Source organism: Pteropus vampyrus, unplaced genomic scaffold (assembly GCF_000151845.1).
Source record: "Pteropus vampyrus isolate Shadow unplaced genomic scaffold, Pvam_2.0 Scaffold82, whole genome shotgun sequence".
Lineage (NCBI taxonomy): Eukaryota > Metazoa > Chordata > Mammalia > Chiroptera > Pteropodidae > Pteropus > Pteropus vampyrus.
In genome coordinates, this window is record NW_011888863.1 from 8,417,348 (window position 1) to 8,435,210 (window position 17,863).

The 17,863-nt window shown below is 34.7% G+C and overlaps 1 protein-coding gene across 1 annotated transcript in view; it reads left to right on the plus strand.

Moving 5' to 3' along the window:
* The window catches only part of CUNH12orf40 (chromosome unknown C12orf40 homolog), a 53,016-nt gene that overhangs the window by 16,064 nt on the left and 19,089 nt on the right, over positions 1–17,863 (plus strand). The window contains exons 9-11 of the mRNA XM_011363181.1: positions 6,873–7,399; positions 8,059–8,128; positions 9,171–9,231. Of these exons, the coding sequence (XP_011361483.1) occupies positions 6,873–7,399; positions 8,059–8,128; positions 9,171–9,231 (658 nt within the window). The remainder of the gene's footprint in view (positions 1–6,872; positions 7,400–8,058; positions 8,129–9,170; positions 9,232–17,863) is intronic.

A 17,863-nucleotide genomic window follows, 5' to 3' on the forward strand; every position in this document is an offset into this window, starting at 1 on the left:
TATGTAGATATCTACAAGTTATATCTTCTTGTATTGATTCTTTTATCATTATGAAATGCCCTTCTTTGTCTCTTTTTACAGTTTTTGTTTTAAAGTCTATTATATCTGATATAAGTATTGCTACTTTAGCTTTTTACTTTTTCCCATTCTGTTTGCTTGAAATATCTCTTTTTATCCCTTTACTTTCAGTCTTGTGTGTCTTTAAATCTGAAGTGGGTCTCTTGTAGGCAGAATAGGTATGGGTCTTGTTTTTTTATCCATTTGGCTACCCTATATTTTTCGATTGGAGCATTTAGTCCATTTATAATTAAAGTAATTATTGATAGGTATGCAATTATTGGCATTTTATTGTCTTCTGATTGTTTTTGTAGTTCTCTGTTGCTTTCTTATTCTCTTGATCCCTTCTCTTGTATGTTGATGACTTTCTATAGTGTTCTGATTGTATTCCTTTCTCTTTATATCTTGCATATCTCTTATATATTTTTGGTTTGTGTTTTCCATGTGCTTCATATATACCAAACTGTGTTTATAGCCGTCTGTTTTAAAGTTCGATCACATTCTAAATTCACTACAATTTTTACTCATTCTCTCCATATTTGTTTTTGTCGTCAGTTTTTCCTTCTTCTGTATGTATATGTGTTTGTGTGTATCCCTATATTTATTGTTGTAATTATGCAGTTTTTGTCTTCCTACTTTTGTCTTTTAACCTTTGTACTGGCTTTGTAGTTGATTTATCTACTGCTTTTACCAAGCGTTTGCCTATGACAGTGAGATATTTTTTCCTTTCCTGTATTTTCTTCCTCATATTTTTCATCTTTTCTATTTATAATACTGATTTAGTGGCAGTGAACTCCTTTAGCTTTTTCTTGTCTGCAAACCCTTTATCTCTCCTTCGATTCTAAAAGCCATGCTGATTAGAGTAATCTTGTTTGTGGATTTTTGCCTTTCATCATTCTGAATATTTTGTGCCATTTTCTTCTGGCCTATTAAAAAGATCAGCTTGGAGCTCCCTTAATTGTTCTTCTCTTGCTACTTTTAGGATTCTCTTTATCTGTAACTTTTGACATTTTAATTATGATGTCTTGGACTTCTTTGGGTTCATCTAGTTTGAGACTCTGCCCTTCTTGGACTTGTCTATTTCCTTTTTCATGTTAGGGAAGTTTTCAGTTACTGTTTCTTCAAATAGATTTTTAGTCACTTTCTCTTTTCTTTTTCTAGTATCCTTATGATGTGAATGCTGTTATGCTTGATGTCTCAGAGGTCCCTTCAACTATCCTAATTTTTAAAAAATTCTTTTTTCTTTTTGCTGTTCCAATTGAGTGTTTTCCACTACTTGTCTTCTAAATCACTCATTTAGTCCTCTGCTCCATCTAATCTGCTATTGATTCCATCTAATGTATTCTTCATTTTGGTTATTGTAGTCTTCATTTCCGACTGGTTCTTTTTTTACAATTTTTATCACTTTGCGTAAGTTCTCAGTGAGTTCATCTACTCTTCCCCTAAGTTCATTGAGCATCCTTATAACCAGCGTTTGAACTCGATCTCGTAGATTGCTTGTCTTCATTTTGTTTAGGTCTTTTTGTGGAGTTTTGTCCTGTTCTTTCATTTGGGACATGTTTTTTTGTCTCCTTATTATGGCTGACTCCCTGTGTTTGTATGTATTATGTAGGTCTACTACACCTCCCGGTCTTGATAGAGTGGCCTTATGTAGAAAGTGTCCTGTGGGCCCAGTGGCATAGTATCCTTGGTCAATTGAACATGATGCTCTAGGGGTGTACCCAGTGTGGATTGTGTGTGCCTTCCTGTTGATGGGCCTTTCCTGCTATTGGCATGTCAGTGGGTGGGCTTGACCCTCAAGCTGATTGGCTGTGAGGACTTGCTGTGACTACAGCAGATTAGCTGTTATGTTATGGAGTGGGAGTCACTTTTATCAGGGCTGTGGTGCCAGCTGAGTCTGCCTTTTCATTTGTGGATCTGGTTAGGTCGTGCTCTGATGTGGTATGAAGCCAACCTCCAGGTGTGTTGGGTCTGGAGCCTCCTGGGAGGTGCTCTGGTGTAGGTCAAGGTTAGTTGCTGCTTGTGCCAGACTTGGGGCTACCTGATAGGAGCTACAAAGTGTTCTGTAGTTGTTTACTGCTTGTGCTGGGCTTGGAGGCAGTTGAGAAAGGCTATGCTATAAACCAAGGCTGGCCACCACTAGTGCCAGTCTTGGGGCCCTTTGATGGGCACCACAATATGAGCTGAGACCATCTGTGACTTATGCTGGGATTGTGGCTGCCTTGTTGAAACTGTGTTCCAGTCCAAGACTGGCCACTGCTTATGCCAGGCTTGGGGCCACCTGATTGGAGTTATTGCAAGTTGAGACCCTTCGCCATTTATGCTGTGCTTGGGTCACTAAGGAAGAGCTACTGGGTATACTGAGGCTGGCCTCTGCTTTTTTGTGTGGCGGAGGAGGCGGGGCATTGTGTAGCTCTGAGAGATTTTGGGAAAGTCTGCATTGCAAGCTGAGACAGTCCATTTTGTGGAGGAGCCACTGGAATAGTTCTGGGCCTGGAGAGTAGGTTGGTGGGGCAGGATGAACAGTGTCAGCCAGTTTAATGGAGAGGACAGATTTGGCTCTGACCTGCGCTGGGCAGCTGGGCAAATGAAGAGCTCACCAAAAGAACAATGGCATTTACAAACTCTAGCCCTTGCCCTGAATCTAGTCAATTTAGTTTCTCCCCATATGTCCCTGGAACTTTTGGACTTGCTGCCCCTGTGCTGGAGCTTAGAGCCAATGAGTTTGTATGCCTGTCCTTTAAGAGCAGTGTGTCTTGGTCTTCTGCAGCCGTTTGTCTTTCGCAGATGCAATCCCTGTTGGTTTTCACAGTGAAATGTTATGGCACTGAGCCCTGGGCTGGGGAGCCAGGTGTGGGTCTGGGATCCCTCACTTAGGGCGGCCTCTGCAGCCAAAATATCCCTCTCAATTCTTAATTGCCACATGTGGGTGTCAGACCTTCCTATTCCACATCTTTGCCCCTCCCACTAGTTATAGGTGGCTTCTTTATATCTGTAGTAATAGGAATTCCCCATCCTAGAACTAACCAGGCCTGACCCTTCTTAGCTTCCGAGATCAGATGAGATCAGTTATAGGAATTCTCTTCAGCTAGTCTTCAGAGGGTTCTCACTGATAGTTGTTCTATAATTTAGTTGTAATTTTGATATGAAGTGAGCACAGAGTTTACCTACTCCACCATCTTGACTAGAAGTCCCAGTAATATATTCTTTTTACTATATATAGAGTTAAAAAAATTAGAAAGCATGTTTTTTATATTTAAGCACAAAATTTTCATGTTTGGTGATCTTCATTATTTTGTGTAGATCTGGATTTCCAACTGGTGACATTTTTCCTCTGTTAAAAAGATTTCCTTTAATATTTTTTGTAGTGTGGGTCTTATGGTTATTCCTTCATCTTTTGTATATCTATATGCCTTTATTGTTGAAAGATGTCTTCTGCTTACATTGTTTCCAATAAGAAGTTTCCTGTCATCTTAAAAATATATGTATATATATATATAAAATTTTTCTCTTTTTAAAAAATCATTCTATCTTCGATGTTCTACCATGGATTCTATCCTTTGATGAGGATGTTCATTTTCATTCTGTTTGGGCTGTGTTGAGCCTCCTTGGATATGTGGACTTAAAGTTTTTATCATTGGAAAAAATATTCAGCCTTTAATTTTTCAAATATTTTTTCTGATTCCTCTTTCCTTTGGAGACTCAAATCACATGTAAATTAGTCCACTTGAAGTTGTGTCACAGTTTACTGATGCTCTGTTTATTTTCAATCTTTTTTTTCTCATATTTAATTTTGTATAGGTTATATTGCTATATCTCTATTCACTATCTTCTTTTGTCTAATCTCATAAAACCTATCAGTGTATTTTTCTTTTTAGAAGTTGGGTTTAACTTTTTTATGTCTTACATATATCTATTCAATACATTCAGTCTTTCCTCTATCTTCTTGAATATAGAGAATATGGTTTTATCTCTTTTAAATGTTATGGTCTACAAATTATATCATTTGTTTCCTTCTTGGTCTATTTCTAATAATTGATTTTTCTCCTCATGGTTTGTAACTTTCTGCTTCTTTGACTTCATGGTAATTTTGTTTGGATTCTGTACATTGCGAATTTTATCTTTTTGGTTTCTGGCAATTTTTGTAATTGTATAAGTTTGTCCTAAGCTTTGTTCTGGGATACACTTCAATTAGTTGGAAATAGAATGATCTTATTGAGTCTGGCCTTAATTTTCGTTAAGCAGGACCAGATATGTCTTCAGTCTATGGCTAAGACAGTACCTTTCTAAGTATTCTCTGATGTCCTTTGAATTACAAGGTTTTTAACTCTGGTAGGAACACAAAATTTTCCCTTCCCTGTGTGAGCACTCCTCGAATTGTTCCAACTTCTCTTCTTGGGTGGGTCTTTTCCCAGCCTTAGGTAATTACCTCAGATGCATGTGCTGATCGCTACTTACCTAAAGATTTGAAAACTCTAGATCTCTGGAGCTCTCTCTCTCTTTGAAGCACTCTCCTTCGTGGTACTCTGCCCTGTGAACTCTATCTTCTTTATCTCTCTGAACCCCCAGCTCTGTTTCTTCAACAAAGGGAGTCTATGGGCTCTGGTCTCTATTCTGTGGCTTGAATACTCTCTTCAGGCATTAAGGTAGGAACAATCATAAGGTTTATCTCATTTGTTTTCTCTCTGTCAGAGATCGTTATCCTGTTCTACCTGATGGCCCATGTCTAAAAACCATCGTTTTATATATATATTTTTTGTTTTTTAACTTGTCAGACAGGAGGATAAATCTTGTCATTCTTACTTCATTTTGTCCAGGTGGAAGTCTTGAAGTTCATAGTTATCCAGCAGTCAGATTGATATTTTTCAAGGCAAAAACCAAGTCAGTTTTACTTTTGTAGTTAGAATCTTTCCATATTTCTTATTGTTCTTTTCAAAAATTAATCTCTGCATAATCTAGGCCCTTTTATCTTTTAAGACTTAGGTAATAAGTTTTCTTTCTATTCTAGCTTTATTTCTCTTCTTTTTGTTTCTCAGACATGCTGCAAATCTTGCATTTGTGCTTATTATTCCATCCCCCTGGAATATACTTACTCTTTTCTATACATTTCTAACCATTCTGTATATTTAGTTTATTTATCACTTTCTTACTAGAGACTTTCCTGGCCAAATTATCTGAACAGGACCTCCAACACAAATTCCATCACGTGATCTTATAGCACATGTAAAATGCTATAATTATCTTATTTGTATACTTCTTTCTTTTCTTCATTGTTACTTATTAATGGTTAATTATCTTATTGTTTTTCTTAACTAGAATATAAGCTGTATTGCCTTCCTACCACTTAGTAGGCATATATTAAGTATCTGTTGAATTTTATATTATCTGTAGGAAAGAATAAATAAAGAAGTTGGATTGATTTGTCTTAATAAGACTTAAGTTTTTAGTATAATTTCTGTCATCTCTGCAAGTAACAATCCTTCCCATCATTTAGTCCCCAACTCAAATGCTATCTGCCTGATTTTTCCCAAGCAAACAAATTTCCTTTTTTTTTCTATTTACTATTGTATTACTTGACTGTAGCCTAGCATTTATCACTTTCTAGTTTTTTTTCTTCTTCTAGACTTTCTTGTGAGAAATAACTGCACTGTACATTTCTCTATGCTCAAATCTCTCAATGAATGATTCTCCTGAATCACAATACTTAAAATAACTTTTTAAAATGATGATTTACAGTTGTAGTATGTTTTCTAACTTTTGAAGCACTTTTACATGAATTTTCTTATTTAGAGTATGAGAAACTTCTGTGGTGGTAATGGTTAATACTGTTGTATACTATAGTTATGCATTATTTTGCCCCAAACATCAATAAGACCCATATTGAGAAACAGTGTAGGATCATGATCTGTGAACTGAAAAACATCTCTCTCTTTAATATCAAACTGAATTATTTTATCTCTCTTTCTCCAACATGTGGCACAGTGCCTAGAACACAGCAGGTATACCTGTTTATTAAATAATAAGTAACTTAAAAAATAAAATTGGAAATCAATCAGAGTTTTAGCAGTCTATGTTTCTTTTCTAAATTTCTTTGGTATTTCCAGTCTCTGGAACAACCCAATCTCAAATTTCTAGACAGTGGCAACAAAATCCAGAATATTTTGATTTCTAATTATTTTCTATGATAGCTTTGATTCTTATATACAAATTGGACATAACCTGGAGTTATGATTTCTTCATTGGAAGGGAACATATAAGTTAATAGTATAACCATTTAATTCAGTTTATTTCTTGGTTTTATTATTTATTTGCATCTATATTGATCATCCTTGAGACCATCAGAGGTGTTTTTATATCCTTATTAGGTTGAGAAATATCTATTATAGTGTCCTCATAACTATTTGATTTACTATTTGCACACTGGGGATAATTTTTCTCTGTACAGCTTTAAAAATATCTTCTCTGGTTAAATGGAGCATCAGTGACATATAGTGGTTGTCTAGGTTATTTGCTAGACATTATTACACAGGACATACTGTATTTTGGTCATGAATATAACAGTAAATTGAACCACGTACTAATTTTTTATGTTGAGATACTAAAGTAAGTGTAGATTATTTTTATACTCACTAAGGTATTACAGGACTGCATTAGACAAATTTCCACCTGAAGTAATATTATTTATTTAAATTTGAAAAAAATAGTCTAGGCAAATGTTAATAGCTGCTCAATATGTTCTCTAAGAATTTAAGAGTTTCTAAATGAAAATGCTCTATCCTTTTTTTGCTAAATATGTTTTTTTTTTAATCCCAAAGTCCAGGAAATAGGAATTTTCTCACTGGAAGATGTGCAGTAGTTATGGGTGAAGATTTTGGAAGCACAGATGAGAGAAGACAGTCAGACTCCATTAATGAAAAACAATCAGTACAAGATATTTGGGGAGAAAATAGAAAAGAAGTTTCAAATTTTCTTGAAGATATGAACCAGCCAACCTCCAGCCTTCTACCAGAGAAAATGGACCCTCTTATTAATGAAAATTTGATCAATTTATTAAGCATGGATCAACAGAGGATAAAGAAAACATTTGACAAGTGTGGTTATGAAAGAATGGGAGATATCTGTGCAGTCACTAGCTCTGATAAAAACCATTCCACTGGTAGATGCATTAGAAGTATTTTTACAGATCCAGAGTTGACCTTTAGTAATTTTAACTTTAATACAGATTATCCGGAAAAGTGCCAACCAAACAAGAACTATCAGAAAGAGTACAGCAATGATGAAAGAAACAATCTTAGTACATATTTTGAGAAGGATTGTTATCCACCCAGCTCTGAAAAAAAAGGTTGGTATTGTACATGGAAAATGTAATAATATATTGAGTTTTTTATTTTCAGTTTTAGTACATTTATTTTTACTAAATATATATGTTTAGTAAATACATACGCATGCACATGTGTGTATTTGTGTGTGTATATATTTAGAGGAATATGAAATTAAAAATAGAATGATATTCTATTATGTGACATTGTGGATCAGGGATTTCCCTCCATATAGGTTGTGGGTCCCAGGTCTGGCTGTAATCCAAGCTCACAGCTAGAAATAAGACCCCAGATTTAGAATGGTACGTTAGTGTAGTAGGGCACCTGCGCCTAAAATATGTAAACATACTTCAGCTTATTGTATCACGCATGTGTGGCTGAATGCCACTATTGTACTCTGCTTTGTGTGGAGCCATGCGGTCCCCTGGAAAACAGAAGGGGAGCAGAAGTGCACACAATACCGCACTGCCCCCCAATAGAAGTGCACTCCCCACAATAAAGTTCGTGCCTGCCATTTCATTCTCATGTCAGCCTTTTGTTCATTCTTCCAACTGGGTGTCTCACCATCGAACCTTCCCTTCTTGATTAGCTCGGTGCTGACATGGATAATACTAATAAGTTTCAAATAAAAAAAAAGTCTATGCTGAAGTTTTATTTTAATGCATACTTTTATTTTTAAAAGGAAAATTTGAAATGGATTACCAAGAGAAGACACCACAGATAGAAATCCGGAAATATCCAGTGAACCATACGTAAGTCTTTAGGTGAATCTAGGGAATATGAATCTAGAATAATGCATGTTGAAGAGTTGAACTGATGCAAAGCGAGATAGGCATATTGCTGTCTGAGGATGGGCAGACTGGCCTCAAAAAAGCCTAACCAGTTGTCAGAATCTTAGTTACATCACCCTACTTGGGAGTATGTTGTTCATATTTGCCAGCACAAAAGAATCTTCTTATCTGAATCTTGGTGTTAATTAGATTTAAGGAAACTGACTTTTGTGTTCAAGAAACTATATGTCCTCCAGAATATTAATCTATTAATTTACAGTAAGAAATGGAAAGATCACATGTATAGGAATGATTAATGGCATGATAAGCATATTTTCTAACTTTGGACAGCTTTCCATGGGATGGTTGCTTGGTTATGATAGAATCAGAAAAAGAGAGTGATAAAATTAAAACGTTAATAGTACAAGGAAGCATATTGATAGTTTATGGCACTGCAGTTATAGCTAATTACACAGAACTTGTAGTTTCGGAATACTCCTAACTTTCTAGGTAGTAATTGTGATTTACTCAAATGTAATTTGGTAATTGAAAATCATGAACTAGTATAGATTTTTTTTTCTGGAAGTACTTACAGAAATACTAAAAGTATCTTTATAAAATGAATGCATAGATGCCATTTATGGGACTGGCATAGTAATTAAAACATAGATTCACAGTTTACTTAATAAACAGATTCTCTACCAAATCTCTAAATATCCAGAAATTTATGAATGGAAAACATCATTTTAGGCCTTGAATTTTAAAATGTACTTTATAAAAACAATTTAAAACATGCTTTCTAAACATGGCTTCAGACCCACATCAGTTGAGGGAGTGATTTTAAAATATACCAAGTTTGACTCACACATAATAGGCCCCTTAGAATGGAGCTTACGAATCTTTATTTTTTAAAAAGCTTTTCTTCTAATTCCGAGCTGCAGCCGACTTTGGAAACCATAATGTAGAACAATAATTTTCAGAGAGAATAAAGCAAACTTTAATACTGTCTTATTTATGACCCTAGGGGTAATATCCATTTGGAAGAATTGCATTCTAAGCAATCATGGAACTTTGGACTTGGCGAGGTAAAGCACATCTTACATTAACTTTACAATTAAGTCAGTTGTATTATCAGGTCATATTTTAATATTTGTAACTTACTTTGATTTAAGGTTAGCTTTTACTGAAAAAAATTTTTTAGGCTAACTCCTTTTCTTACATTTTCTTACTTGGGAAATTTTAGCTTAAATCTAGAAATAAAATTAATACCTTTCAGAAACTGTAACATGCCTTATTTGAGACAAACCAATCTAGGTAAACATTAAATTATTTTGATAAATCTTACAAAATTTCTTCCAAGATGAAAATGTTTTTTAGATTTTAGAAATACTGAAACATCTATAAATACTGGTTATGTAAGTTGTAACCTCTGCTGATAATTAGGGAATATGATTATTATAACAGTATGGGCATTGTGCTAGGAGCTTTAAGTACTTTAAAGTGCAAGAGCCTGATCTTGTAAAGTCTTCACAGCAAAAGAAACTTAAATTCAGGGAGATTAAGTAACTTGCTCAAGGTCACACACTCAAGCCAGGGTTCACATTCTTGCCTTATCTGACTATATTTTCAGTTATACTAATTGTTTTCTCTTTTTATCTTCAGTAAATATGCACTGAGTATACATTATGAACTCATTTAATAGCTATTTATTGAATATCTCCTATATGCTAGACACTGGGGATACAGTGGTGACATAGTTTTTGTTGTCATGAAGATTATGCATTAGACTCTGCAAGGTACAGAAGTGAAAGGACATGGAACCAATCTTTAAGAAGCTATAATTCAATAGCTAGACAATGGAAAAAGCTAATGCACTTAGATAAATTGCTTCCATTGAAGTTTGTACAAAAAGGCTGTGGGAACCTAGTAAAAGGCAGTTCTAAGATTCATGTGTAGTCAGGAGGAAGATATGATTGAGGAGAAAAGTTTTGAATAAACTGAATAAAGTGAATAAACTTACCAAAAGGACTAACTGCCTTCATCTTATGAAGGAGCAACATAGAAACTAGGATGTGAGAGAGTATAGCTAGTTTTAGAAACTGCAAGTAACTTGTTTTAGTTATTGTTATTGCTACTACTGTAGTACAAATTATAAGGTGGGGGGATGACAAGAGATAATTCTACACAATATAAATGGCCAGATCATAAAAGATCTTGTATGCCACATGATAGTTTAATTTTCTATCACCAAACAGCCATTGAAAAAATTTTAGCAGAGGAGTATGATAAAATTGGAGTATTAAGAAGTTGTGTCTGGCAACAATGAGGAGAGATTTGAGAAGTGGCAGGACTCAAATATTGGGGGCTTGAAGGTGAGCAGTGGCTGTAAGGATTGAAATAAGGGAAGAGCTATCACAGTGATTTAGAAACTCGAAATTCGATAGGCTTGGTGATTTGGTAAGGGATAAGTAAAAAAGCGAAGACTATCTTGATTTTTCATTTGGGTAAATGGGTAGTTGGTGGATGGTGCCATACACCAAGATTGAAAATAGGAAGAGGTTGCAGGAAAGGTTAACTTCACCAATATTCATGTACCCTCTTTCATAGAACAGAGCTGTCACTGTGAAATGGCTACTCAGCCAAGGAACACATTTTCTGATCTATCCATCTTAAGTGTGGCCATGAGGCTAGATCTCAGTAATGGAATGTTATTGGAAGTGATGTACATTATTTTCAAGGATTGTAAGAAATGAGAATTCCTTTTCCATGTTATACTTCTTTTAATGGCTGGTGGCAGTGAAGCCCTAAGGGATGTTTAGAGTTACAAGATGGGAAGGACTGAGTTTCTAAATCACTAGGTGGGGAAAAAATGTCTGCTGACCAGGAAAACTCATTTTAGATTACATGAGAAAGAAACAATAGTGTTTAAGCATTATACATTTTGTGATTTAAAAAAAATACGTAGAATTACTCTGATTCAGGAGGGGAGCAGATTTCTAAGATTATGAATTACATTTGCTCTGTTGAGGTCGATTGAAAGTCTTCTGAAAAATCTATGAAGTAGATGAACATGTGTAGTAGTTATATATACAGTGCTTGAGCTCAGAAGATGTTTTTAGTATTTAGTGGTAAGTCATAATCGAATACATTTATTATATGATTCTCAAGAGAAAATGTATAGAATAAGAACAAAAGTTGACAAGAGTCCTGAGGAGGCAAAGCATTTAAAGTTGGAGGATGTGTAGTAGAAGAGAAACCAAAAACTGACTGAGAATAAACTAGAGATGTTTGAGGAGTACTAGAAGAATGGTGTCATAAGAAAGAAAAAGAAGATTTTCAAGGAGGGGAATGTGGTCAGTACTATCAGATGCTGCCCTGTTAATCCTTTAAAGAACTTGTATTTTCCCAAATATGAATAATATAGATACATTCTCAGAGGAATTAACAATAGGTAAGAATACTTAAAAAACCAACTGTTTGATTATATCTATGGCAGCTTGAATGTGGCTAAAGACAAAAGAAAATAAGCCCATTGATAGATCATGAACGGAATCAGGTGTAATGAGGAGTTCTTTGGCTAGAGCAGGCATAGGGCTTTTAATTTGTGATACCTGGACAGGGCTTAAGGTGTAGTGGAACCCTGACTAAATCTTAATTTCTATAATAGAAACCAAGGCAGTAGTCACCATAGGAGAGAAAGAAAGGCAGGGGCAGAGGGTTTGGGCTGTACCTGCCCACTGGTTTGAGAAAATCAGAACCAGTAGTTCCTACTGAGGCAGAATTAATGAAAAGACAGAAGCATCAAGCAAACAATAAGTCAAACCAAACAAAAATTTCTCTTGGAATGCAGGTAGTGAGAAGGGAATGGAGAAGTAGGAGTGTTCCCAAGATTCTTTTGTTCCCAAGATTGCTTTTGTGGAAGCAATAGGAAAGAACTAAGAATAATTTTTTTAATTGAGAGTTAATTGACATGTAATAGTTTATTAGCTTCAGATATACAACTTAATGATTCAATATATGTATATATTGCAAAATGATCACCACAGTAAGTCAGGTCACCACACATAGTTACAAATTATTTTTTCTTATAAGAAATTTTAAGATCTACTCTCTTAGAAACTTTCAGATACATAATACAGTATTAATTATACTCACTGGCTGTACATTATGTCCTCAGGACTTATTTTATAACTGCAAGTTTATATATTTTGATCCCCTTCCTCTGTTTCACCTATACCCCACCCCTCTGGCAACTTCTAGTCTGTTCACTATATGAGTTCATATTTTTGTTTTTGTTTTAGATTGCATGTATAAGTGAGATCACGTGGTTTTTGTCTTTCTCTGACTTATTTCACTTAGCATGATACCCTCTAGGTCCATCCATGTTGTAACAAATGGTAGGATTTCCTTCTTATGGTTGAACATTGAGGGTGCCTTGCCTGGGAAAGACAATTAATGGGAATCCTGTAATCATCCCAGAGCTCTGTGTACATATTTCAGAGCTTGCCCAAGGGAAAGGTGACCAAAGATCTGGGTTCACCTAGATGCCAACATGGCAGATTAGCTTTAAGATGGAGTCAAGAACTTGTGTTCTACACAGACTGTCTTATCTTCTAACATTTTTATGGTTTCAGGTCTTAACATTTGAGTCTTTAATCCATTTTGAATTAATTTGTGTGTATGGTGTAAGATGTGTCTATTTTCATCCTTTCATATGTGGCCGTTCAGTTTTTCCAACACTTTATTGAAGAGACTATCCTTTCCCCTTTGTATATATTCTTGGCTCCCTTGTCATAAATTAATTGACCATATATGCGTGGCTTATTTCTGTCTCTTTATCTTCTTCCATTGGCTTATGTGTCTGTTTTTATGCCAATATCATACTGTTTTGATTATTAAAGCTATGTAATATTGTTTGAAATTAGGAAGTGAGATGCTTCCAGCTTTGTTCTTTTTTTCTCAAAATTGCTTTGGCTATATGAGGTCTTCTGTGGTTTCATACAAATTTTAGTATTTTTTGTTCTATTTCTGTGAAAAATGTCATTGGAGCTTTGGTGGGGATGGCATTCAATCTATAGATTGCTTTGGGTAGTATGGACATTTTAACAATGTTAATCAAGTTCATGATCATGGCATATCTTTCAATTTGTGTCTTTTCTTTCATCATGTCTTAATAGTTTTCAGTATATGGGTCCTTTACCTTCTTGGTTAAATTATTCCTAGATATTTTTGATGGGATTGTTTTCTTAGTTTCTATTTCTGATGGTTCATTATTAGAGTAGAGAAACACAACTGATTTTTGTATATTGATGATATATCCTATAACTTTACTGAATTTATTTATCCTAACAGGTTTTTTTTTGTTGTTGTTGTTGGAGTCTTCAGTGTATTCTATATATAATACCATGTTATCTGCAAATAAAGACAATTTTACTTGTTTCTCTTTTGGATGCTCGCGCTCTCTCTCTCTCTCTCCCCCCCTCCCTCCCTCCCTCTCTCTCTTTCTCTCTTCTCTCTCCTCTCTTTCTCTCCTCTCTCTCCTCTCTTTCTCTCCTCTCTTTCCTCTCTTTCCTTTCTTTCCTTTCTTTCCTTTCTTTTTTTTTTTTTGCCTCATTCCTCTAGCTACGACTTCCAATATTATATTGATTAAAAGTGGTGAGCGTGGACATCCTTCTCTTGTTCCTGATCTTACAGTAAAAGCTTTCAAATTTCCATTGTTGAGTATGATGTTAGCTATAGGTTTGTCATATATGGTCTTTATTATGTTGAGGTTTGTTCACTTTATGCCTTTTTTGTTGTGAGTTTTTAATCATGAATGGATGTTGAATTTTGCAAAATGCTTTTACTGAATCTATTGAGATGACCTTATGGTTTTTATCTTTCATCTTGTTAATGTGGTATATCACATTGATTTGCATATGTCGAGCCATCCTTATATCTCTGGAAATAAATCCTACTTGATCATGTATGATCATTTTAATGTATTGTTGAATTGGTTTGCTAATATTCTGTTCAGAATTTTTGCATCTGTGTTCATCAGGTGCATTGTCCTGTAATTTTCTTTTCTTGTAGTGTCCTTTTCTGCTTTTGGCATAAAGGTAATACCGGCCTCATAAAATAAATGTGGAAGCGTTCCCTTATCTTGTATTTTTTTTCGGAAGAGTTTGAGAAAGATTGGTATTATTTTTCTTTAAATGTTAGAATTGACCAGTGAAGCCATTGGTCCTAGACTTTTGTGTGTTAGGAGGTTTTTGATTACTGATTCACTCGCCTTACTAATAATCAGTCTATTCATATTTTCTATTTCTTCATGAGTCAGTCTTGGTAGTTTGTATGTTTCTAAGAATTTATCGGTTTCTTCTAGGTTGTCCAATTTATTGACGTATAATTGTTCATAGTCGTCTTTTATGATTCTTTATATTTTTGTCTTATCAGTAGTAGTAACATCTCTTATTTCTGAATTTGAGTTCTCTCCTTTTCTTGTTGAATCTAGCTAATGGTTTATAAACTGGGTTTTTCTTTTCAAAACCAGCTCCTAGTTTCATTGATTTTTTTTTTTAGTCTCTATTTCATTTATTTCCACTTTGTCCTTTGTTATTTCTTCTGCTAACTGTAGGCTCAGTTTGTTCTTTTTCTAGTTCCTTGAGGTGTAAAGGTAGTTTGTTTGAGTTCTTTCTTATTACCTTTTTAAATTTAACTTTTAAAAAATTAAGGTTATTGGAGGTAACATTGGTTAATACAATTATATAATTTTCAGGTGTACATTATCATTCGACATTTGTATATTCTGTTGTGAATTTATCACTCAAAGTCCAGTTTCTTCAGCTACCATATATTTGACCCCCATGAGTCTCTGTTTGTTTGCCCTGTTTGTTTGTTTGTTCATTTGTTGCTTTTAGGTTTATATCCCACACATAAGTGATATCATGTGATTTTCAACTTTTTCTGTCCAGCTTATTTTGCTTAGCATGATTATCTTGTTCATCCATGTTGTTGCAAAAGGCAGTATTTCATCTCTTCTTATGGCTGAGTAATATTCCATTGTATATATTTGCCACAGCTTCTTTATCCAGTCATCTATCATAGGACACTTTGATTGCTTCCATGTCTTGACCACCGTGAATAATGCTGCTATGAACATCAGTGTGCAAATATCTTTTTGGATATGGATTTTCAAGTATTTGGGGTAAATTCCCAGTAGAGGGATTGCTGGGTCATATGGTAGATCAATTCTTAGTTTTTTGAGGAAACTCCATGCTGTTTTCCATAGTGGCTGTACCAATTTGCAGTCCCACCAGCAGTGGATGAGGGTTCCTTTTTCTCTGCATCCCCTCCAACATTTGTTATTACTTGTCCTGTTGATTATAGTCATTCTAACAGGTGTGAGATGGTATCTCCTTGTGGTTTTGATTTGCATTTTCCTAATAGCCAGCAATGTTGAGCATCTTTTCAAATATTTGTTGGCCATTTGTATGTCCTATAGGGAGAAGTGTCTGTCAGGTTCCTCTGCCCATTTTTTGATGTGGATCATTTTTTGTTGTTGTCGTTGTTGTTGAATTGTCTTTCTTTGTCTATTTTGGATATTAGGCCCTTATTGGAGGTGTTGCTTGTAAATATATTTTCCCATTCGGATGGTTCTCTCTTTACCTTGTTGATAATTTCTTTTGCTGAGCAGAAACTTTTGAGTTTGATGTAGTCCCATTCATTTATTTTAGCTTTTACTTCCCTAGCTTTTGAGGTCAAATTCATAAAATTCTCTTTAAGTCCAAGGTTCTTGAGTTTAGTTTCTATGTTTTCATCTGTGCATTTTATTGTTTCAGGTCTTATATTCAGGTTCTTAATCCATTTTGAGTTAATTTCGGTGTGTAGTGATAGACAACAGTCTAGTTTCATTCTTTTGCTGGTGGCTTTCCAGTTTCCCAGCACCGTTTATTGAAGAGGCTTTCCTTTCTCCACTGAATGTTTTTGGATTTTTTTGGTGAAAATTATTTGCCCATATAAATATGGGTTTACTTCTGGACTCTCCATTCTATTCCACTGGTTCATGCGTCTGTTTTGCTGCCAATACCATGTCGTTTTGATTACTGTCGTTTTGTAGTATAATTTGAAATCAGGCAGAGTGATGCCTCCAGCCTTGTTCTTTTTTTCTCAGGATGGCTTTGGCAATTCAGGATCTTTTGTGCTTCCGTACAAATCTGATGATTGTTTGTTCTATTTGTTTATAAAAAGCCAATGAGATTTTGACGAAGATTACATTAAATCTGTATAATGCTTTAGGCAATGTGGTCATTTTAACTATGTTGATTCTTCCAATCCAAGAACACGGAATGTCTTTTCATTTCTTTGTATCTTCTTTGATTTCTGTTAATAGGGTCTTATAGTTTTCATTATATAGGTCCTTCACTTGTTTCATTAGATTTATTCCTAGGTATTTTATTATTTTTGTTGCAATTGCAAAAGGAATTATTTTTTCCACTTCTTTTTCTGACACTTCATTATTAGAGTACAGGAATGCTCTGGATTTTTGAACGTTGATTTTGTATCCAGAGACTTTACTATATTTGCATATTGTTTCTAGTAGGGTTCTTGTAGAGTCTTTAGGGTTTTCTATATAGAGAATCATGTTATCTGCAAATAGTGACAGTTTGACTTCTTTGTTTCCTATTCAAATGCCTTTTGTATCTTTCTCTTACCTGATTGCCTTCCCTACGACCTCCAATGTTATATTGAATAACAGTGGTGATAGTGGACAGCCTTGCCTTGTTCCTGATGTTAGAGGGAAGGTTTTTAGTTTTTCACCATTCAGTATAATGTTGACTGAGGGTTTGTCATATATGACCTTTATTGTTTTAAAGTACTTGCCTTCTCTACCGATTTTGTTAAGTGTTTTGATCATAAATGGATGCTGTATCTTGTTGAAGGCTTTTTCTGCATCTATTGATACGATCCTATGATTCTTATTTTTTAATTTGTTTATGTGGTGTATCAGATTAATTGATTTGCTTATGTTGAACCATCCTTTTGCCTCTGGGATGAAGCCCATTTGATCATGGTGTATAATCTTTTTAATATGTTGCTATATTCAGTTCACTAGTTTCTTATTTAGGATTTTTACATCTGTGTTCATGAGAGAGATTGATCTGTAGTTTTCTTTTTTTATGTTTTTGTCAGGTTTTGGGATCAGAGTAATATTGGCCTCATAAAACGAGTTGAGAAGTTTTGCCTCCTCTTTGATTTTTTTGGAAGAGTTTGAGGAGAATAGGTATTAAATCTTCTTTGAATGTTTGGTAGAATTCGTTGGTGAAGCCATCTGGTCCTGGACTTTTACTTTTTGGTAGGTTTTTGATGAATGTTTCAATTTCCATACTGCTGATTGGTCTATTTAGATTTTCTAGTTCTTGATTCAGTCTAGGAAGAGTGTAGTTTTTAAGTACTGGTCCATTTCTTCTAAGTTATTAAATTTGGTGTTATATACTTTGTCACAGTATTCTTGTATGATCCTTTGTATTTCTGCAGTGCCTGTCATAATTTCTCCTCTTTCATCCCTGATTTTGCTTATTTGTGTCCTTTCTCTTTTTTCTTTAGTAAGTTCAGCCAGGAGTTTGTCAATTTAATTAACTTTCTCAAAGAATGAGCTCTTTGTTGCATTTATTTTTTCTATTGTTCTTTTGTATTCAATTTCATTTATTTCTGCTCTAATTTTGATGATTTCTTTCC